General features: G+C 45.6%; 1 protein-coding gene across 4 annotated transcripts in view; it reads left to right on the forward strand.

The window, feature by feature from the left end:
* Window positions 1-23503, forward strand: part of ppm1e (protein phosphatase, Mg2+/Mn2+ dependent, 1E) — a 108123-nt gene extending 84620 nt beyond the window's left edge. For 2 of the 4 annotated variants that reach the window (XM_078422620.1, XM_078422621.1), the window contains exons 3-7: window positions 9749-9948; window positions 12470-12658; window positions 13657-13800; window positions 17108-17201; window positions 20377-23503. In XM_078422620.1, coding sequence (XP_078278746.1) covers window positions 9749-9948; window positions 12470-12658; window positions 13657-13800; window positions 17108-17201; window positions 20377-21359 — 1610 coding nt within the window. In that variant the 3' untranslated portion in view covers window positions 21360-23503. Of the gene's footprint in view, window positions 1-9748; window positions 9949-12469; window positions 12659-13656; window positions 13867-17107; window positions 17202-20376 lie in introns of all 4 variants that reach the window. The other 2 variants (XM_078422619.1, XM_078422622.1) reach the window with 1 other exon arrangement.
* Window positions 23504-24090: the final 587 nt, after the last annotated feature.

The raw sequence follows: 24090 nt of genomic DNA on the forward strand, positions 1-24090 counted from the left end.
ATACTGTCACGACAAGGCAACAAGGTTTTTGGCGAAGCAATTGTAACCCTTTCCCGAGACTCACCAACACCTGTACTCCTCCCTCACTCTGCTCCTTGAGATTCTCCTTAAGCTATATGAGAGCAAAGCTGACCATCCATCTCAGAACATAGAACAGCACAGCACAGGTACGGGCTCTTTGGCCCACAATATTTGTCCCGAACATGATGCCAGTAAACTGATCTCATCTGCCTGTACATGATCCATGTATCCTTCCATGTGCCTATCTAAAGCCTCTTAAATGCCACAATCGTGTCTGCCCACAAAACCACCCCTGGCAACGCGTACCAAGCCCCCCCCCCGACTCTAAACTTCCACTAAACTTTCCCCCTCTCACCTTGTCCCCTCTCACCTTGTAGCGGTGCCCTCTAGTGTTGGACATTTCCACCCTGGGGAAAAAAGATTCTGACTGTATAGATAGGTTAAGACGTGTCGGAAAGAACTGCAGATGCTGGTTTAAATCGAAGGTAGATCACAAAATGCTGGAGTAACTCAGTGGGACAGGCAGCATCTCTGGAAAGGAATGGGTGACGTTTCAGGTGGAGACCCGAAGGTTATGACCTTCGATTGACATGCCCTTGGTTCTTATTTCCATTCAGGTTAGGCACCCAATTATCTTGGACATATAGTTTCTTCGGTCCTCACCTTCCATCCAACCAGCCTTTGCATCCAGCACATCATTATTCGACATTTTCACAAGCTGCAATGTGATCCTATTTTCTGTCCCATCTTCCCCTCCCACTTCTTTCTGCTTTGTGCAAGGACCACTCTCACCTTGACTTGCCTCTAACCTTTGCAAAGGCTGGTTCGCTCATCCATCCCCACCCTTTGCTCTCCCTTTCCTTTCGCTCTGGGAACTGAATATTCAGGGGTACACAATGTATAGAAAATATCAGACAGGTGGGCAGAGGGGGTGGGGTCGCTCTGTTGGTAAGGAATGATATTCACTTCCTTGCAAGGGGTGACATAGAATCAGGAGATGTAGAATCAGTATGGATAGAAATGAGGAATTGTAAGGGTAAAAAGACTCTAATCGGAGTTATCTTCAGGCCCCCAAACAGTAACCTCGACATAGGGTGCAAGTTGAATCAAGAGCTAAAATTGGCATGTCGCAAATGTAATGCTACGGTGGTTATGGGAGATTTCAACATGCAGGTAGACTGGGAAAATCAGGTTGGTGCTGGACTACAGGAAAGAGAGTTTGTGGAGATGCCTCCGAGATGGATTCTTAGAACAGCTTGTACTGGAGCCTACCAGGAAGAAGGCAATTCTGGATTTAGTGTTGTGTAATGAACCTGATCTGATAAGGGGACTCAAGGTAAAAGAGCCATTAGGAGGCAGTGATCTCAATATGATAAGTTTTACTCTACAAATTGAGAGGGAGAAGGGAAAATCGGAAGTGTCAGTATTACAGTATAGCAATGGGGATTACAGAGGCATGAGGCAGGGGCTGGCCAGATTTGACTGGAAGGAGGCCCAAGCAGGTAAGATGGTGGAACAGCAATGGCAGGTATTCCTGGGAATAATGCAGAAGTTGCAGGATCAATTTATCCCAAAGAGGAGGAAAGATTCTAAGGGGAGTAAGAGGCAACCGTGGCTGACAAGGGAAGTCAAGGACAGCATAAAAATAAAAGAGAAGAAGTACAACAATGCAAAGAAGAGCGGAAAGCCAGAAGATTGGGACTCTTTTAAAGAGCAACAGAAGATGACTAAAAAGGCAATACGGGGAGAAAAGAAGAGGTACGAGGGTAATCTAGCCAATAACATAAAGGAGGATAGTAAAAGTTTTTTTAGGTACGTAAAGAGGAAAAAAATAGTCAAGGCAAATGTGGGTCCCTTGAAGACAGAAGCAGGGGAATTTATTATGGGGAACAAGGAAATGGCAGACGAGTTGAACTGGTACTTTGAATCTGTCTTCACTAAGGAAGATACAAACAATCTCCCAGATGTTCTAGTGGCCAGAGATCCTAGGGTGACGGTGGAACTGAAGAAAATCCACATTAGGCAGGAAATGATGTTGGGTAGACTGATGGGACTGAAGGCTGATAAATCCCCAGGGCCTGATGGTCTACATCCCATGGTACTTAAGGAGGTGGCTCTAGAAATTGTGGACGCATTGGTAATCATTTTCCAATGTTCTATAGATTCAGGATCAGTTCCTGTGGATTGGAGGGTAGCTAATGTTATCCCACTTTTTAAGAAAGGAGGGAGAGAGAAAACGGGAAATTATAGACCAGTTAGTCTGACATCAGTGGTGGGGAAGATGCTGGAGTCAATTATAAAAAACGAGATTACGGAGCATTTGGATAGCAGTAACAGGATCGTTCCGAGTCAGCATGGATTTACGAAGGGGAAATCATGCTTGACTAATCTTCTGGAATTTTTGAGGATGTAACTAGGAAAATTGACAGGGGAGAGCCGGTGGATGTGGTGTACCTCGACTTTCAGAAAGCCTTCGACAAGGTCCCACATAGGAGATTAGTGGGCAAAATTAGAGCACATGGTATTGGGGGTAGGGTACTGACATGGAGAGAAAATTGGTTGGCAGACAGAAAGCAAAGAGTGGGGATAAATGGGTCCCTTTCAGAATGGCAGGCAGTGACTAGTGGGGTACCACAAGGCTCGGTGCTGGGATCGCAGCTATTTACAATATACATTAATGACTTGGATGAAGGGATTAAAAGTACCATTAGCAAATTTGCAGATGATACAAAGCTGGGTGGTAGTGTGAACTGTGAGGAAGATGCTATGAGGTTGCAGGGTGACTTGGACAGGTTGTGTGAGTGGGCGGATGCATGGCAGATGCAGTTTAATGTGGTTGTTTAATGCAGTTTAATGCAGTTTAATGCAGTTTAATGCAGTGTGAGGTTATCCACTTTGGTGGTAAGAATAGGAAGGCAGATTATTATCTGAATGATGTCAAGTTAGGAAAAGGGGACGTACAACGAGATCTGGGTGTCCTAGTACATCAGTCACTGAAAGGAAGCATGCAGGTACAGCAGGCAGTGAAGAAAGCCAGTGGAATGTTGGCCTTCATAACAAGAGGAGTTGAGTATAGGAGCAAAGAGGTTCTTCTGCAGTTGTACAGGGCCCGAGTGAGACCGCGCCTGGAGTACTGTGTGCAGTTTTGGTATCCAAATTTGAGGAAGGATATTCTTGCTATTGAGGGCATGCAGCGTAGGTTTACTAGGTTAATTCCCGGAATGGCGGGACTGTCGTATGTTGAAAGACTGGAGCGACTAGGCTTGTATACACTGGAATTTAGAAGGATGAGAGGGTCTCTTATCGAAACATATAAGATTATTAAGGGGTTGGACATGTTAGAGGCAGGAAACATGTTCCCAATGTTGGGGGAGTCCAGAACCAGAGGCAACAGTTTAAGAATAAGGGGTAGGCCATTTAGTACGGAGATGAGGAAAAACTTTTTCAGTCAGAGAGTTGTGAATCTGTGGAATTCTCTGCCTCAGAGGGCAGTGGATGCCAATTCTCTGAATGCATTCAAGAGAGAGCTAGATAGAGCTCTTAAGGATAGCGGAGTCAGGGGTTATGGGGAGAAGGCAGGAACGGGGTACTGATTGAGAATGATCAGCCATGATCACATTGAATGGTGGTGCTGGCTCAAAGGGCCAAATGGCCTACTCCTGCACCTATTGTCTATTGTCCTCTCATCGGTTCCCTTATCGCTAGCATGTTTCCATTTGCTCACCTTACCTCCCCAGTTGATCCAATGCACAACTTGCCTTTCCCATCAGATTCCATCAACTGCAGCCCCTGGCTGCCTCCATCTATCATGTGCCAACTCGGTTGTTATCTCCACCCCTCTCTCTCCCACCCGATTCCCATCCACCAGTCCACCCCTTCTCACCAGGAGTGTGCGAGTCCTTGGCCCAACCCTCACCTCTTTATACTAGCTATCTCCATGATATTCTTTCAGTGCAGAGGAAGGGGTCTCGAAATGTCAATTTACCATTTCGCTCTGTTGATGCCGTCTGACATGCTGTTCCTCCAGCAGTTTGCTTTTCCATCCAGACTCCAGCATCTGTGGGTTTTTGTGTACATAATTATTCTATCATAATTTATAGTATCTCAGTAGTCAGTTACAGAATCGATTTATTGACTCATGCTGGGGATTTATTACTATCTTGGTCTATGTTATGTGATCTTGTTTTGTTCTATGTTGTGGGCTTTGATTGGTTAGTCAAGTGAAAGTAAGTCACGTCCAGCACAATTCTACCCGTTTCATCATTGCTGGCATCAGGTGCTTGATTCAGGTGAGAAAACCCATTCTTTCCAGTTAGGAGAAAAGGAGTTGGGAAAATAGTTCCGCTGCCAATTGTAACAATCACTCTTCACCTGGGCTTCCACGCTTGAGATCAGGAAGATTGGCATCAAGGCCACTGTGCAAATTTCACTAATCAGCTTCCTGAGGAAAACAGGAATTTCCCACAAGAAATCTAGAGATATGAAAGCAAACCGATGTACCATTTGGGGGAGAGGTAGGGCCAAAATGACTTCAAGAAATGCAAGACAGTCCCAGGGAATTCAAGAGAAACCCAGACAGTGGTAAGGTGAATAGCAGAGAGATATTTTAAGGTGGATAAACCCCAGGGAGAATGGAAAGAAACAATATAATAGTCAGTGGGCCGTGACAGAAGAAGTTTAAGGAGGAAGATTATGCACGTCATGAACGCCTGCAAAGACCAGTTGGGTTAAATGGCCTGATTCTGTACAATACTGAATAATAAACACCATGCTAAATAAAAATCAGAAGAAAATGTTCCATATAAAAATGGATTACCCGTTTGGAGGTCATTTTATTAACAGTGACGATGAGACCATGTCCTAATTCCAGCAGAGAAAATGGACTGGTTAGTTAGTTAGACGTGATGATTGGGTGCCTGATGCATCTTGTGCTTTTTCACCAAGATCTGTAAATCCATTTCGTTTCTGGAGACACTGCTCTTAATGCATCTTTAAAAAAGTTGCATCTGACCAACAAAAAGCAGGTCAGAGAGCTGAGAACAGTCTCAAGGGTGAATTTACTGGTCAGACAGCTCCTTGCATCGATGCATTGTTGGAGTAACTGTTGGAGCATTACCATTCTGTAGCTTCGGCTGACGAAATAAAAACAAAGACGCCACACGCTTGACAGGCCGAGTATAAACTGTTTCCACGGCCAAAGATGTGCCTTAAAAACCTATCACTATCCCATTCTCCCCACGTCATTAAAATGGACAAGGTTTGGGATGGAAGTAGGGTTGCCAACTGTCCCGTATTTTCGGCTAAATTGGCTTGTCCCCTATGGGACAGCCTTTGTCCCGTATTAGGCCCTAGGGAGAGGGGAGGGGGTGGGGGGGCTGTAGGCCCAGATGCTGCCTAACTGAGGTTGCGTAGCAACCCACCTCCCGGTCTGGGCAGCTGCCATAGATGGGGGGGGGGGGGGGGAGAGAGTCCTGTCCCGTCCTGGTGCGGGGATGTTCAGTACAGTGGGGAGACGGTGGCGGCCCTCCCAATGATGGCTCTCGAGGGGCCAAAGCACGTTGCTGCGCCAATGCTGGTAGACTCTGGGCGGCATGGGGAAGGCGCTGAGCCGGCCGGGGAGAGGAGGGGGGACGGGAGAGCCGAAGTCAGGCCCAGCGCCAGGCCCAGGCCTTCACCTCCACAAACGCCCGGCCTCATTATCGCTGCTACTGCTGCCGCCTTTCCCCTTGGCCCACCTCAAGCTCACGGTTGCCCTGTCATGTTCAGGCCCAGGCCCAGGCTCCGGCTGCTTCCCCCGGCACTAGGCCTAGCTCTCCTGCCGCTACGGAGCCGGCAGACCCACCCCCAAGAGAAAGCGGCCGAGCCCTGCTCGTACCCGAGGGCCACGGACGAGGGAGAGGAGAGAGCGGCGGGTCACAGCCCTGACCATGGCAAGTTGTGAACCGGGCAAAGTAAACCAAACCATCGCTGGCAATGGTGTCTGTAATCAGTCTGAGCAAAGCAGGAAATGGATCTTGATTTTTATGCAGAAAAGACATTGATTAAAATAATGTAGGTATATATGGATTTTTTTTCCTACAAAAGTTACGAATTTAATAAAAGTAAAAATCTGAAAAAAATTGTTGGAGCGGGAGCACGTGGCCGCTGGCTGGGTGACGTCACATGGCCGCAGGCTGGGTGAGGTCACGTGGCCGCTGGCTGGGTGAGGTCACGTGGCCGCTGGCTGGGTGAGGTCATATGGGGCGCAGGGCGGTGACGTCACCTTGTCCCATATTTGGGAGTGCTATAGTTGGCATCCCTAGATGGGAGGCCTAGTGGGGTGACGGCCTTGGAAAGAGACCACACATGCGGTGTTCCCGCGGTGACATCATCCAACGAGCAGTCGGAGTTCCCTGGCTTCAGCACCTAAGGCCCTCCCCGTTAACCAGTTCCACTTACCGTCCAGAGCGGCTGGCCCCCATCTTTGGTACATCGGTAATATCTCACGTCTCCTGCCCTCGTGACAGCCGGCACATCGCACGTGACTGGATAGCTGGATAGGTCATCGCGTAGCTGACCTTTATTCCAGAATGAATGGGAATTGACCAATTTTTGTTTCTAATTTAATTAATTAAAAATATATATTGATTAGTACAGGTGTCAGAGGTTATGGGGAGACGGCAGGACAATGGGGTTAGGAGGGAGAGATAGATCAGACACGATTGCATGGCGGAGTAGACTTGATGGGCTGAATGGCCTAATTCTATTCCTATTCTTTATGATTGTCCAGGGAGGGGAGGGGGGGAGGACACGGATCAAGCAAGCTCTGCATGACGCGCTCCCCCTGAACTCGAGCTGACCTGCATCCAGCAGCTGGCGACGGGAGGGGGAGGGGGGGGGGGGGTCACATGGTGCCTCCACTCTCCTCGAGACACAATTCTCATGACGCGCGGCAAGCCCCTCGTGGTGTGTGGCTCGCGAGACGTCGCGCGCGCCCTCGCGATGCGCTGCTGGCTGACACGAGCGCGAGGCGCGGCATTGGCGCGACACCTGTGGGGCGGAGTCCTCCTTTAAAGAATGTTCGAGCTGGTCCGCCAGTCCATTGGGGCGGGAGAGACTGGGCGGCTTTACTCCTCGTCACTGTTTTAAGGCGATGGTGGGTTGCCCATCACCTAGTTCGGGCTTCACTGCGGCGCAGTTGGTAGAGTTGCTGCCTTACAGCGCCAGAGACCCGGGTTCGATCCTGACCTCGGGTGCTATGCGCGTGGAGTTTGCACGGCGTGGGTTATCTCAGGGCGCTCCTATTTCCTCCCACGTCCCAAAGATGTGCTGGTTGTAGGTTAATTAGCTTCTGTAAACTGCCCAGAATGTATAGGAAGTGGATGAGAGAGTGGGATAATATAGAACAGAGAACCGGTGATCGATGGTTGGCCTGGACTCGGTGGGCCGAAGGGCTTGTTTCCAGGCTGTGTATTTCAATCTAATCAAAAAAACATTTTCATAGTTGCCCAACAGTGAGGAATATTGCAGGCCCCGAGGAGGTTAACGTTATCATCGGAATGCATAGGATTTCCTATAAGGCAGACAGCCAGGTGCAATTTTAAAAAAAAATGCAGATGCTAGAAATCTACAGTAGATACTGGAAATACCCAGCAGGCCAGGCTGCCCCTGTGGGAAGAGAAACTTCGATTAAACTTTCAGGTCCAAGATCTTTTGGTCAATGGCAAGGATCTTTGGCAAGGAGGAGCTGTCCGTTCAGCACCATGACTGTATGAAAGCAAACCTGAACGATAGCTAGCAGCCAGATAGGGCTCCAGTTCCTCAATCAGGCTTCAGTAGTGACTGGGTTGCTGGTCCAACAACCCAGAGACATGGACCAATGCTATTTTGGACACAAAGGATTTGAATACCACAGAACCTGGGCCAAATAAAAGGCTGCTGGATAGGCACATGGATATGTGGGGAATGGAGTAATATGGATCATGCCTCGGCAGAGATTAGTTTAACTTGGTATTATGTTTGGTCCAGACATTGTGATACGAAGAGCCTGTTCCTGTGCTGTACTATTCTATATGTATTCTACTAATACATATATATATATATATATATATATATATATATATATATATATATATATATATATATTTTAGCTATTTACTTAAATCTGGATTATAAAACATTGGTGTGTATTAATACATTATTGTAAAAATATTAACAATTTTTGTGAAGGGCCCAGGTGTTAACCAAAGGATTGGATCCATATTTTCACATATATGGACCAGGACCAGAATTTGGACACAAAATCCCCTACAAACATTGACCTGTTCTCATAGGTCTGATGTGGAGATGTGAGGGACAGTGTCCATGTGTGGAAGTGATAGATCGGGTCCAGAGGAGAGGAGTTCTAACGCACTAAAATGTTGGACTTGAATAAAAGCAATTAGAACTTTGAGTAACTTTGCTCTCAGAGATAGATGATATCTTCATGCTCAGTCACTGATACAACGTAACCTGCTGACAAGGGTGAAGAGATAAGGTTCTGCACAATCGCTGTGTGCTGTAGGCTGACTCAGCGGCCTGTTGTCAGGTCCCTCTGTGAATGATTGATGAATAATACTCTGCACTGCAGGCCGGGTTAGACCAAGAGATCTGTTCCATCTGTTCCCCATGGCCTGTCAGTAATTATTCATGTGGTGTGGAAATTATATTGGTGGGGGAGGGTGGCAAATACACTCGACTTGCATTTCATGACCTCACGATGCCCCAGAGTGTGTTGAAGTGTACATTTGAAATGTAGTCAATATTACAATGGATGGAATGTGTAAGTCAGTTTACACAATATAAGCTGCCACAAGGAACAATATCATATAAGCCAGGCAATCCGTTCCTGTCACATTGATTGAGGGATAAGGACTAGATGTGACAAAATGATAACTCCCCTATTCTTCAGGGTATTTTGCCAGAGGTTTGACAGGTCTCAGTTTAAAGCCTCACATGTGAGGCAGCACCTATGTTGATGCAACACGACCCCTCACCACTGCTTTTTCTGTGTGTAAGTCCCTTGACTGGGTTAGAATCCAAAATGACTCAGAGGCAAGTGTTCTGCCCACTTAACTACTCCAGCCCAGGTTATCCCCCTGGTTTTTATTTGCAGAACTGTCATTGTCATTTCTACCCTTGAAAACCTTTTGTGTGAAGAAGTGTATCATCCAGCCTGTGAAGTCAGGCTTTAACATTCACCTCTTGACAGCTATAGTGTAACCACAGCTGGCCTGGCATCGCAGTTGTCTGGCAATGAGTTTCTGCTTAATCTGCCAACATTTTGAAATATATATTTATTTTCTCGTGGGTCGTGCACATTGCTGACTTGACCTGTTTTGTTGCAACGGAGAGTTGAATGGTTTCATTCACGGTGGCGCAGCGGTAGAGTTGCTGCCTTACAGCGAATGCAGCGCCGGAGACTCAGGTTCGATCCTGACTACGGGCGCCGTCTGTACGGAGTTTATACGTTCTCTCCGTGACCTGCGTGGGTTTTCTCCGAGATCTTCGGTTTCCTCCCACACTCCAAAGACGTACAGGTATGTAGGTTAATTGGCTGGACAAATGTAAAAATTGTCCCTAGTGGGTGTAGGATAGTGTTAGTGTGCGGGGATCGCTGGGTGGCGCGGACCCGGTGGGCCTGTTTCTGCGCTGTATCTCTAAACCTAAAAAAATCTTTTAAAAAATCTAAACCCTTCTGCTTTTCCAGAGTTTGACTCAACAAAGCTAGCCCGAATGGTATTCTCCAAGCTCCATGTGGTCTGCTGCAGCTGGGTGAAGGACCTGCCTTTAACAAGAAGATCACATCCCTATTTCGAAACATCAATTCATGCCATCAAAAACATGCGCAGGAAAATGGAGGATAAACACGTCTGCCTGCCTGATTTCAATACTCTCTTTAATCTAGAGGTAGGTAGATGTAGGCTGACATAACATGATATGAACTTTTCTGAGCCCATCCCTACATTGCAGTCCATTTAAGCTTCAAATGACTCCTCTGGGCTCCTTAAAAACTACAAACATCAACCATCCATTTGATAAGGTGCTTGAAATTTCTTAAATTCCCATTCATCTTTTCTTTAAAAGATACTTTATTTCTATCTGATGAGTTTATGAGGAGATCACTTGGTATTTCTTTCTCCCCTTGAGATTTGTTGAACGCATTTCGATGTATTTTATTCTCTTACTCTAACTGCCTCTCCCTCAGTCCTCTGTTGAAGCCAAGGTGATACTCTGGGGTCTTGCACCAAGGACACCAGGACCCATGGATTTGTCTCCCGTTAATCCTATGCTCGGCTGAATAGTGAGAAACCTGATTACAGATTGCATCAGGTTTAAGTCCCATCCAACAGCTGGAAGCTGAAATCATTGATTGAAATGTGACTCTCGTCCATGTGGCTTGGGTCTGGCTTTACCTGATGCATACTTTCACCTCCTGCACTTGTTTTCTTGGTTCAATTTTAAATACAATTGTAAGAACCTTTCCCAGACAAACTACTAGAAACCCAGAGAGAGAGAGAGAATCTCTCTTTACCCACGAGCAGAGTCCACAGGACACAATCTCAGAAAAAGCGAATGAATGCAGCAGTGATTTAAAGGCACTTGCATTTCAGCAGTGTGTTTCACCAACTCAAGAAGTCCCAATGCATTTTACAGCAACTGAGTAATCATTGCTGTGATGTAGGAAATGCAGCAGCCATTTAGAAACATAGAAAATAGGTGCAGGAGTAGGCCATTCGGCCCTTCGAGCCTGCACCGCCATTCAATATGATCATGGCTGATCATCCAGCTCAGTAACCTGTACCTGCCTTCTCTCCATACCCCCTGATCCCTTTAGCCACAAGGGCCACATCTAGCTCCCTCTTAAATATAGCCAATGAACTGGCCTCAACTACCTTCTGTGGCAGAGAATTCCACAGACTCACCACTCTCTGTGTGAAGAAATGTTTTCTCATCTCGGTCCTAAAAGACTTCCCCCTTACCCTTAAGCTGTGACCCCTGGTTCTGGACTTCCGCAACATCGGGAACAATCTTCCCGCATCTAGCCTCTCCAACCCCTTAAGAATTTTATATGTTTCTATAAGATCCCCCCTCAGTCTTCTAAATTCCAGCGAGTATAAGCCTAGTCTATCCAGTCTTTGTACACAGAAAGCTCCCAATAAGTGAAATGATAACCATATCATCCGATTTTAACTTTTGAAAGAGTAGTGTTGGCCAGGACACAAGAGAACACTCCCTTGAATTATTTCAAAAGCTTCATTCGATCACTTCTACCCATCAGGGTGGACAAACAGGTCCTTGTTCAGCATTTCATGGGAAAGGTGGCATCTCGGAGAATGTTGCACTCCCTCAATCTGCTACTGGGGGGTTAACTTAGGATTTAAGGCTGAAAGCCACAACAAATCCTCAATTGACACATCCTTCAAGATGAGCTGCCATTTGAGTCTAGGCGACACTTCAAACCAGAGTGTGTCCTGAGAAGAGGCAATGAATCTGGTGTTGCTTAGAGAGATGTGAGAATAATAGCTTGTCATAGGCAATTATTTCAATAAACAGCTGCCTTGTCTGTCTGTATCTGAATAGTTAGCATTGGTTGAGGGAGGAGAAGGCGAAAATTAAAGTAAATGAGATGGATGAAGGGAAGGTTGGGACTGGAAAGATGGTGGGAAACAGAATGACAAAGTCAAAGGAGAAGGGTGGAAGAAAATTAGGCATGGAAGTTGGTGGAGGAGGCTTAAGTATAAGTGAGTGGAAGTGAGGCAGCAAGTCAGTGAGAGGACAAGAAAGGGGGAAATAAGAACATTAATGCTGAGTGGAAAGGGTGGGGGGGGGGAGGGAGAAATGACAAGAGGCAGTTGACCAATAAATGGCAAATTAAAAGAAGGTATAAGAGTGGTGAGGGGATGAGGAAGAGAAAATAGTGATTATTGGAAGCAGGAATTCAAATGAGTCTGCATTTGGGAGGAAATTTATATAGGAAAATTGTATGCCCCCATCATTCTTTTGTTGTTAGTGGCTTGCATGCGATCCAAGGTGTTCCCCATTTACAAAGCAGGCTACTCTTCAGGAATTCTTAGCTGCAAATTATTTTGGTAATGCAGTGAGGTGTTGCACTTTGGGAGGTTGTATGTAAGGGGAAAATATAGAGTTAATGGCAAGATCCTTAACAGCATAGATGTATGGAAGGATCTTGAGGTCCATAGCTCCCTGAACGTGGTAACGCAGGTAGAGAGGTGTTTAGGAGGCTTTTAGTTGGCCAGATGGATACGCAGTGAATGGAGGGATATGGATCACAAGCAGGCACAGTTTAACTCGGCATCAGTGACAACACGGCCATTGTGGGTCAAAGGGCCAGTTCCTGTGCTGTGTTGTCCTATGTCAACATCATATTTGTTTCTCTGCCGATGTATCATTTTTTTTCTCCCAATAGGACCAGGAGGAACAATCATTTTTCGCTGTGTTTGATGGACATGGAGGGGTGGACGCTGCAATCTATGCCTCCATCCACCTTCATGTGAACCTGGCCCGTCAGGAAATCTTCCAGCATGATCCTGCTGAGGCCTTGTGTCGGGCCTTTCGCCTCACGGATGAACGATTTGTCCAGAAGGCTGCCAGAGAGGTTTGTGATCAACATCTGCAGAAACCTCGCACTGAATGTGTCCAAGAGGGCTGTTCCTCACTTGTGTACGATTTCTGTCCCGCGTGGAAGGCCAGTCGTTACCATTGTTCTGCCTGAATCAACATCTCACTGCGTGAGGTGGTAACTAGAAGCTGTTGCCATGCATGTGATGGATTGGTGCAATGAGACAATGAAATGGGCTGCCAGTGTAATCTGAGTAGACAGTGTTCACCACCAAGTGATTCTGAACAATTCTGCTGGGCCAAATAGGTTATTTGGCCTTTACTATCGCTTTGGGAAGGCTATCCAATCTCCCACTCTCTTGTTTTTAACCTAATCAAGTTAAATGTTCAAAACACACTTAAAAGATGGAACCAATGGAGTCAGATTTCGTTTACCTATAAGCGCACTTCACAGACCTTGCCACCGCTCTTTGTAGAGAAATGCGCCCTCATCTTTTCTGACTCTAGTGCCAGTTATTACCCGTTGAGCACTCTTGATTGAATCCTGCACATACTAATGCCAACCTCTGCTCTCCCCAGAGTTCCCGATGATCCCTCCAGCCACTCACGCACCGGCGCATAGGCAGCTGCGAGCAGAAAGTGAGAAATTACTATAATTGTGAGTGGCGAGTGATGGGGATCGAAGATTTAGCCCCAATCTCTCTAAATCTTCCAGCTACCTCTACAATACCACCAAAAACAGGAAAGAGATTTCAGGAATCTTCCACCAAAGAACCATCACTGTGATCACCACCTGTGCTACGCAGCACTACACTCCATGCAGTGCAACAGGATACTTTAGTATGATGTGAAGGGGTGAGGGGCAGACTGCCTAAAATCATCCTCTTCCATCTGATGAACCAGGCTAGGATAAATTTGGGGAGAACCTCCCATGTCCTGGTCAGGAAGCTCTGAGCAGGGAGGGGACAGGCGGGTGTATGGAAATGGGGATAACTTTGATGCTAACCTACAGTTGTTTCATTCGGATTCCCTCAGAACCTGCGATGTGGCTCCACTGGAGTGGTGACCTTTTTGCGGGGCAACATGCTGCACGTAGCCTGGCTTGGGGACTCCCAGGTAATGCTGGTCCGAAGAGGCCAGGCCGTGGAACTGATGAAACCCCACAAACCTGATCGAGAGGTAATCGGGGCACAGTGGACAACGTGTCGAATTTTCTTTATACAAATGTGCACCTTTGATGATGGGGTTCGTACATGGCTTTATGGACTGGAAATTGCCTCAGGCTCTCCCTCACAACTCCTCTGCTAAGGGAAATACATTCTGCCTTCCCTTAGGACAATCATAATCTTATACACTTCAGTCATCGTCCCCCAATCTCCTCTGTCCTAAAGAAAACAGACTTAACCAATCAAGTCTGAAGAAGGGTTTCAACCCGAAACATCACCTATTCTTTTTTCTCCAGAGATGCTGCCTGACCTGCTGAGTTACTCTAGTTTTTTGTGTCTATCTCAACCTTTCCCGGCCGTAAATTTTCAGCCCTTGTTTTTTTCTCTTCTGCACTCTCTCCAGAAAAGACCAAGACTTAACATGTATTAGCTTTGTAAGCATCTATTTTCAAACTCCTAGGATACATGTAATTATTCCAGGGGAATAACTGTACTTAAACAAACATCTTTGTCACTTGCTGTAAGGGTACTCAAGTTTACAAACACAATTAAGAACAAGGAGGAAGAGTAGGCCACTTGACACCTCATTTAAGAAGATCATCGCTGATCTGATTGTAAACTCGACATTTCCATGTTACCGTTTTATCTGCTGCTTTTCGAGAATCTTAAGTTTGCCTTAAAGAAAATCAAATACTCTACTTCCACTGCCGTTTAAGGAAGAGTTCCAAAGGATTGCGATCTTCTTGAGAGAAAAATAATTCACCCATCTCTGTTATAAATTGACAAATCTTGCTTTTAAATAATGGGTCTATGTTCTAGATTTTTCTGTAAAAGAGATTATTATTATATGGATTCACCCCATCAAGAGAATCTTCAGAGATACTGCAGATACTGGAATATTGAGCAGAACTGAGTAGGCCAGGCAGCATCTATGGAGGGAGATGAATAGATTGCGTTTCGGGTCAGGACCCTTCTTCAACCTGAGGAAGGGTACTGGCCTGAAATGTTGTCTCTCCGTTTCCCTCCATGGATGATGCCAGGCCTGTTAAGAACCTTTAAGGTCTCATTTGTCTCAAGCATGTGACTTCCCACTCTGCTAAAATCCATCCATAAAAGGTTCACATAAAGGGTGGTGATGTATGGAACAAGTTGCCGGAGGAGGTAGTTGAGGCTGGGACTATCCCAATGTTTAAGAACAGCTAGACAGGTACATGGATAGGACAGGTTTGGAGGGATTTGGACCAAGCGCGGCCAGGTGAGATTAGTGTAGCTGGGACATGTTGGTCGGTGTGGGCAAGTTGGGCCGATAGGTCTGTTTCCACGCTGTTTCATTCTATGACTCTATGACAAGCCTAGCATACCCATCCATTCCTATTATTAGTGAGCCTTCTCTGAGCTGCTTTGAACACATTAAGAATGTTACTATACATAGTACTCCAGTGTGATCTCACCCATATAACTGAAACATAATCTCTCTATTTCTGTATTCAATTTTATTAGTAATAAATGATAACTTTGTTACTTAATTTCTTGAGATGCCTACATACACACTGGCCTTTAAATATCCTTTACCTTTTTACATACTTTGCAATCTTTAATAATTTGTTTTGATGTTGTTTTCTAATTTATTCTGTTTTTTATTCTCCCACCATCAATTTCTTCCCACCCTTTTCAAAGTCCTTGCAGATTCCAGGTTATCGGCTTCTTTCTTGAATATAACTTTAACCTCTCTTGTTAATCCCAGTAAGACCTTTGTTTTTGTCTTTGTTTAATTCGTGTTTGTCAGAAATTGTTAATAATTTATTTCAAGATGTGCCATTATTTAATCAAGTTTCCCAGTCCATCTAGTTAATTCTGTCCTCATAATAACATTGTTTATTTGGTAGGTTCAGATTAAAGTTCCCAGTTTCAAAATTATCTCAATTCCCTTTCAACTTCTTTATAAAGCTCTTATGATGACTCTTACCCAGAAGCCACTTTACTGTAAGGTTGTTAATTAGCTCTGTCTCATGGCACAATATTAAATTTGTTCTCTATATGGTTCCCCCACATACTGAACTGTAAAACTATTTTGAATATATTCCATGTAATCATTCTCCACAGCAATATTGCAATTTGCTTTGTCCTTGATGATTGTATTGCCCATGTTCCATGTACCTCTACTGTAGTTGCCCGATTTATACTCAGCTCAAGAATTAGGAGACTATTTCTGTACCTTGATTGTTCTAGGCTAAGTGCTTCTCTCTACTTTCTTTGTCCAGCTTTATCCCCAGGAATATCCTCCCACTCTGCTAAACTCTTCTAAAAGCCAAGTATAAAAAGAAGGCTGCAGATGCTAATTTACAAAAAAAGACATAAATTACCCGTGTAACTCAGCATCTGGAGAGGTGCCACCTTACCCGCTGAGTTACTTGGTGTATTTTCTTCTAAAAGCCATCTTTCTTAACCTTTTTAATTCACAACATTAATCATTGTGCAACCATGACTCCAAATTCTTGCTCAGCTGTGAATGTTTTGTACATTCAGATATCATGTCTTTAGCTTTGACTCATTTCCCTGATGTCACTAGAATCATTATGCCTAGGACTTTTATTAAGTTTTCTGTCACATCCTGACTGACTTACTTCTACCCAGGTCACTTCCCTGCTTAAAACCATTAGCTTTTCCACTGAATCTGAGGTTACTCTTTCCTAAAATCGGATCAAACCCAATCCACCACACGAGTTCAGTTGTCCAAGACACAGGTCTGAATTTAGTTTAGAGATACAGCATAGAAACAGGCCCTACTTTCTACATTTTTGTCCACTTCCTACACACTAGGGGTACTTTACAGAGGTCAATTCACCTACAAACCAGCATGTCTATGGGATGTGGGAAGGAACCAAAGGACTCTCACACAGTCACTGGGAGAACATGCAAACTCTACACAGGCAGCACCCGAGATGTGGATCGAACTTGGGTCTCTGTCGCAGTGAAGCAGCAGCTCTACCAGCTGCACCACCATGCGCCAAATTCAGTGTAGATCTTTCCCCTGAATCAATGCCCTATCATCTACTCCATCAGATCCTCCTACGTCACTCTGGTACTGTACCAATCCAGAAATTATTCACTGTGATCCTCTGCAGTATTTGGCCTTGTGCTCCTCAACCTCTCACAGCAGAATCTCATTACGGATTTTATCTGTGACACTGACTCTTGGGTGAAGCAAGCAATTGGATCAGCTCCAACCCTGCTCCCACTCTATCAGCCCCCTATATCCCCAACTTCAACTATCAGTGTCGCAACAATTTCCCAACTCTTCCTTTTTTTTGGTCCTTCAGGATGAAAAGCAGAGGATCGAGGCACTTGGAGGTTGCGTGGTCTGGTTCGGGGCCTGGAGGGTTAATGGAAGCCTTTCCGTCTCCAGAGCGATCGGTGAGGTTTTTAAAAAATGTGGAAACTGATTTTCAGCATTTCCTGTTGTCCACCCACACTTCATAGCGACATCCAGAGATAAGCAGAATCTCCTGCTGCTAAGAATGTACACGCCATTTTGTTCAACTGATCTATGTTCTGTAGGATAAGCTTCCCACTCCCTTTCACACCATCAACATATTTCCCTAATTCCTTTTCATCTGGTTCCCCCTTAAATTGATCTCTGCTACTTGCCTCAACCACTACATATAGGAGGAGCAAGTTAGGAGGACCTTTTCACCACTTTCTGGATGGAGAAATGACGCTTGAATTCTACATTAAATTTATTATTGATTCTCATGTCCTTAGCCCTGTGCTCAGCTACAAGTGGAGATATCTTCTCCACACCAACCCAATCAAATTGCTTCAGGATCTTAAACTTCCACCAGGTGACTCCTCATCTTTGTCGAAGGTATCACAAAATGCTGGAGTAACTCAGCAGGTCAGGCAGCATCTAGGAGAGAGGGAATGGGTGATGTTTTGGGTCGAGACCCTTCTTCAGTCTGGTTGGCAGACAGAAAGTAAAGAGTGGGGATAAATGGGTCCCTTTCAGAATGGCAGGCAGTGACTAGTGGGGTACAGCAAGGCTCAGTGCTGGGACCGCAGCTATTTACAATATACATTAATGACTTGGATGAAGGGATTCAAAGTAACATTAGCAAATTTGCAGATGACACAAAGCTGGGTGGTAGTGTGAACTGTGAGGAAGATGCTATGAGGTTGCAGGGTGACGTGGACAGGTTGTGTGAGTGGGCGGATGCATGGCAGATGCAGTTTAATGTGGATAAGTGTGAGGTTATCCACTTTGGTGGTAAGAATAGGAAGGCAGATTATTATCTGAATGGTGTCAAGTTAGGAAAAGGGGATGTGCAACGAGATCTGGGTGTCCTAGTGCATCAGTCACTGAAAGGAAGCATGCAGGTACAGCAGGCAGTGAAGAAAGCCAATGGAATGTTGGCCTTCATAACAATGGGAGTTGAGTATAGGAGCAAAGAGGTCCTTCTGCAGTTGTACAGGGCCCTAGTGAGACCACACCTGGAGTATTGTGTGCAGTTTTGGTCTCCAAACTTGAGGAAGGACATTCTTGCTATTGAAGGAGTGCAGCGTAGGTTCACGAGGTTAATTCCCGGAATGGCGTGACTGTCGTACGTTGAAAGACTGGTGCGACTGGGCTTGTATACTCTGGAATGTAGAAGGATGAGAGAGGATCTTATTGAAACATATAAGATTATTAAGGGATTGGACACGCTAGAGGCAGGAAACATGTTCCCGATGTTGGGGGAGTCCCGAACCAGGGGCCACAGTTTAAGAATAAGGGGTAGGCCATTTAGAACGGAGATGAGGAAGAACTTTTTCACTCAGAGAGTTGTAAAGCTGTGGAATTCTCTGCCTCAGAAGGCAGTGGAGGCCAATTCTCTGGATGCTTTCAAGAGAGAGCTAGATAGAGCTCTTAATGATAGCGGAGTCAGGGGGTATGGGGAGAAGGCAGGAATGGGGTACTGATTGTGCATGGTGAATGGCGGTGCTGGCTCGAAGGGCCAAATGGCCTATTCCTGCACCTATTGTCTATTGAATAGACATTAATTTCTGGGCACCAATCACTACCACCAATATGTCCTCCTAATATTAATAAGGATTCAAGGCAGATTTCTCCACCAGTATTTTCATTGGTGACTTCCCTCCCCTAACTAACTTTCGAAACAGTGGGCGTGCAAGCATCATTTATAATCGTGGTTGGTTTTGTCGAGCTTGTGCATTAGCAAATTTGCCGATGATACTAAGCTGGGTGGTAGTGTGAATTGTGAGGAAGATGCAATAAGGCTGCAGGGTGACTTGGACAGGTTGTGTGAGTGGGCGGATACATGGCAGATGCAGTTTAATGTAGATAAGTGTGAGGTTATTCACTTTGGAAGTAAGAATAGAAAGGCAGATTATTATCTGAATGGTGTCAAGTTAGGAGGAGGGAGAGTTCAACGAGATCTGGGTGTCCTAGTGCATCAGTCAATGAAAGGAAGCATGCAGGTACAGCAGGCAGTGAAGAAAGCCAATGGAATGTTGGCCTTCGTAACAAGAGGAGTTGAGTATAGGAGCAAAGAGGTCCTTCTACAGTTGTACCGGGCCCTGGTGAGACCGCACCTGGAGTACTGTGTGCAGTTTTGGTCTCCAAATTTGAGGAAGGATATTCTTGCTATGGAGGGCGTGCAGCGTAGGTTCACTAGGTTAATTCCCGGAATGGCGGGACTGTCGTATGTTGAAAGGCTGGAGCGATTGGGCTTGTATACACTGGAATTTAGAAGGATGAGGGGGGATCTTATTGAAACATATGATAATTAGGGGATTGGACACATTAGAGGCAGGAAACATGTTCCCAATGTTGGGGGAGTCCAGAACAAGGGGCCACAGTTTAAGAATAAGGGGTAGGCCATTTAGAACGGAGATGAGGAAGAACTTTTTCAGTCAGAGAGTGGTGAAGGTGTGGAATTCTCTGCCTCAGAAGGCAGTGGAGGCCAGTTCGTTGGATGCTTTCAAGAGAGAGCTGGATAGAGCTCTTAAGGATAGCGGAGTGAGGGGGTATGGGGAGAAGGCAGGAACGGGGTACTGATTGAGAGTGATCAGCCATGATCGCATTGAATGGCGGTGCTGGCTCGAAGGGCTGAATGGCCTACTCCTGCACCTATTGTCTATTGTCTATTGCTATATTGGCAGCCTTGGCCTTCTGAGATTACTCATTCCAGAGACTTGAGCCAACAGTCCAGGCTAACACTCCAGTGCTGAAAGAAGGCTGCACCTTTAAAGTGAGGCATTACACCGTGCCTTTGTCGGCATGTTCAAGTGTATGTAAAAGACACATCAGCACGAGAGCTCCACCCAGCATTTATCTCTGAATGTTTGCCAAAAGCAATAAATTATCTGTTCATTGTGGAAACTTGTTGCTCACAAATTGGCATTGTCTTTCCTACAATTAACATATCAGGAAAGGTGTGCTCTATAATGCCTGGCCCTTATCGGTCTCAGTCGGACAGATGCTGTGGAAACAGTGTGTGGTTGTTTCTGACCCTCTTGTTGCTGATATTAATGGAACAGGTTGTCCCATGATCTCTGCTTTCACTAACCCACCACTCTTTGATTGCTTCAGGGGATGCTGAACACAAGCCATACATCTGTGGTGAAGCAGACAGTGACACGATCATGCTGGACGGGACCGAGGACTATCTAATCCTCGCCTGTGACGGCTTCTATGACACCATGGAACCGGACGAAGCCGTCAAGGTGGTGGCCGACCACCTTAAGGAAAACAACGGTGACAGTAGCATGGTGGCGCACAAGTTGGTGGCATCCGCACGAGACGCTGGTTCCAGCGACAACATCACTGTCATCGTGGTCTTCCTGCGGGACCTGAACGCGCCGCTGGAAGAGGAGGCCAACGGAGACGCAAAGTGGTCAGGCAACTCTTTTGATGGGGCCCAGGGCGATGGCGGGGACGATAAAGAGAATCAAGGTGACTACCAAGGTCCTCGGACCCAGCCTCACTACGGGACTGGCTCAGAGCTAGCCCAAGATACTCGCGAGGATTCACTCACCGACAGAACTAGTCTGACATTAGGCCCTCAGGTCATCCTCCTTTGCGACCAAGGTTCGCAGGGTCATCAAGCACTGGCGGCGAGTGCCAAGGACTCCCCTCCGCCGCAGTGCAGACCAAAGAGGGCCGATCCGCCCAGCGTGGAACTGCCGCTCTCAACCTTGCAGGAACGAGGGGATTTTGAGCTGGACGAGGTCCGGCCTTGGAAGCCTTCGCTGGCGGGCCAGAGCAAAAGCCGGAGCAGCAGGGCAGAGAGTCCCGCCGCCCAGGAAAATCCCACCGCGGCCCACAGAGTCTCTTGCGCAGTGAATCAGCACGGACAACAATCAGCCCCACCGCCACAGCACGGCGCAGCCCTCACTCAGAGACACAGCAGCAAAACCAGCGCTGGGCCAAGCAGTCGGAATCACAGGGGGGACACTCACTGGGAATCACGGCAGAAAAAAGTGGGCAGTATATGTCGCTCGGGCTGGGCTGGCGTCAGCTGGCACCGGCAGATGGCAACTAGTTTACGTGGCGTCTGTCTACTGCAACAGTAAATAATTCATGTAGTTCCACCATTACTAGACCAACACCCCTGCCCCCTTTCCCAGACAGACTTTCTTCACTAGCTTACTTACATTTCAAATGAATAGTCCGCACACTATCTTATATTCCAGCCTAAGAGTAGCTGAAGCCTCTAGCAGTTAGCCACATCACCCAGATGAGAGTCTAATCTGTTTTCCCCCAAAGCAGAGCTGGCTTCACCATGGTGTCTATTGTGACTGAGGACACTTCACTGATATTGACCAGGGGTATGAGCAGATCTGGGTCCTCAATCACATCAGGCAAGAGGTTCCCTTTGCACTCTTGGATGGGGTCACATTTAGGTCATTTGACATGTTTTATTCCTTAGGGAACAATAAAATAGGTTTTTGTGGCAGCGAGGGTCACCTTCACACATTTATTTCCTATGAGGTGATTGCAAATTCTCAAATTGCCCAAGATAAGATTAGAACTTTTACTCTGTGGATTATTGGTCTGGTAATAACGACTATAGACATTACTCAGCCTTTAATATCTTTCTCCCACCTGAATCTCTTGTGTTCAGTTTCATTTTACTATGGACTATCTCCAGCTGGTCTGGTGAGTGACTCTCATGTGACTATCCCCCACGCCCCAGAACTGGGCAATCGGCAGGAAACAACTGGAAGTTCAAAGAGACCTTTGCTCAGATATTCACTTCTAAAACTTAGTCACAGTGAGAAAAACTGGCCTGAGGGAAGAGATCCAATCGTGAAAGGGGAAGTGGAGTGGTGAGTTAGTGTGGCAGTGAATCTTTCTGAAACTGTAGAGCTCAAAGAAGTACAGTAATCATGACGCTGTTAGCATTCAATAGTGAAAAGTATTTAAATGTCTCTTGCTGTAGATTTCATTTGAAACTAATCAAATCCATTTTCAAACTAATTATTCTTATACATCTATAAAAAGCTTTTCCTCAAGGATCCTGTAATAGTTACACATTGAATAGTTGTTCTTTAATATACAGTAATAGTCTTCTGATCAGGTCAATTCACACCAAATACCAATAGTAGCAACCCCATGAAAACAATGAGTTCACTGTAATAGTTACAATTTATCAAGTATCTCCTCAACAAACTAAAAGTAATTCTGTAACATGTATGATGCATTAGTAGTTCTGATCCGAGTATATACCTGTACTGGTACCTGTACAAGTCTGATTATTAACTGTGCTAATACACTATTCAAATGCAATGGAACATGTGCCACTTTCTGTAGCAGCCCAACTGTAATCAATGTACCAGCACTGGCAACGTGGTCTCACAATATAATTTCACCTGTAATGGTAACCTTTAGTAATCCAGCCATTCAACTGAGCTACTACTGGTCTAACTGTGCATCTATCTGGCATTTGTGGTCTGACAGTAGACCACTGCAGCATGGATGCTTGCAACAGTCCAATGATATACGTGTACAGGTACTCACAATGATCTGACACTACCTGTACGTATTCCTGTGCTGGTACCTGTAGCAGTCTGATTACAGAAGTATCTGCAGGTACTGACTGTACACATGTAGCAGCTCAACTGTACTGTTCTAGCTGCATACCTGTTCTGATACTTGTCATTCTACAGGGACTAATCATACTTGTACCAGTTTCACTGCATACCTGCATTTGAACCTGTGGCAGTTTGACTGTGCTACTTCAAATGCAGCGTTCCCTGTAGTTGTGGAGGTACTGACTACACTTATAGCAGCTTGATAGTACAGTCCTGTTCATGTGTACTAGTTCCACACTTTAGAGCAATCTCGTTTTGTAAAACGCAGTGTTTAAATTAATGCAGCTGGTAGTAGCAAGTAGTCTTTAACTTGGTTTGAATTTCTGTACCCTTTTTTGCTGCTTGCTCAAGTAACAAACTCAGTTCCAATCACTATCAATATTTCATGTTGAGTATCTTGTAATTTTTAAATGGTATTTCTGGTGATTATAATGTAAAAATGATATATTAAAATAATCATAACTCAACAACTTCAAGAGGTGACTATTGTAATTATCTGTTTAATGCTGTTTTGTCTGTGTACATTTTGTGTTCTCTGTAATATGTGATGTGTATTGAAAATGATGGAGCACTTTGAATTATCAGAAACAAAGTTAACAAGCCTTTAATGATTAAAGGGACTGGACCAGTTTGACGAGCCCTTATTTACTTGCTGGGGAGAGGAGGTGGATTTTCCACAATGTGCTACCTCTGGTTTTAATATAAAACTTTCTTATGAAATTTCAGTCACACAAATAATAGCCACTCTTTTATTGCCGCATGTTCCGTAATTCTATGGATAGAAATCTTGTAACACCTTATTCAGTGGTCCTAGAGGAACACCTTCACCATTTATAATAACAAGGGACTACAGATGCTGGTTTATACCAACAATAGACACAAAATGCTGGAGTAACTCAGCAGAGCAGGATATCGAGTGTTGAGGGCGTGGCGATCGTTTCGCTCAACACCTTCGCTCAGTCCACCTTAACCAACCTGATCTCCCGGTGGCCGAGCACTTCAACTCACCCTCCCAGTCTGACCTTTCTGTCATGGGCCTCCTCCAGTGCCATAGTGAGGCCCACCGGAAATTGGAGGAACAGCACCTCATATTTTGCTTGGGCAGTTTGCAGCCCAGCGGTATGAACATTGACTTCTCCAACTTTAGATAGTTCCTCTGTCCCCCTCTTCCCCTCCGCCTTCCCAGTTCTCCCTCCATCTTCCTGTCTCC

Source organism: Rhinoraja longicauda, chromosome 26 (genome assembly GCF_053455715.1).
Source record: "Rhinoraja longicauda isolate Sanriku21f chromosome 26, sRhiLon1.1, whole genome shotgun sequence".
NCBI lineage: Eukaryota > Metazoa > Chordata > Chondrichthyes > Rajiformes > Arhynchobatidae > Rhinoraja > Rhinoraja longicauda.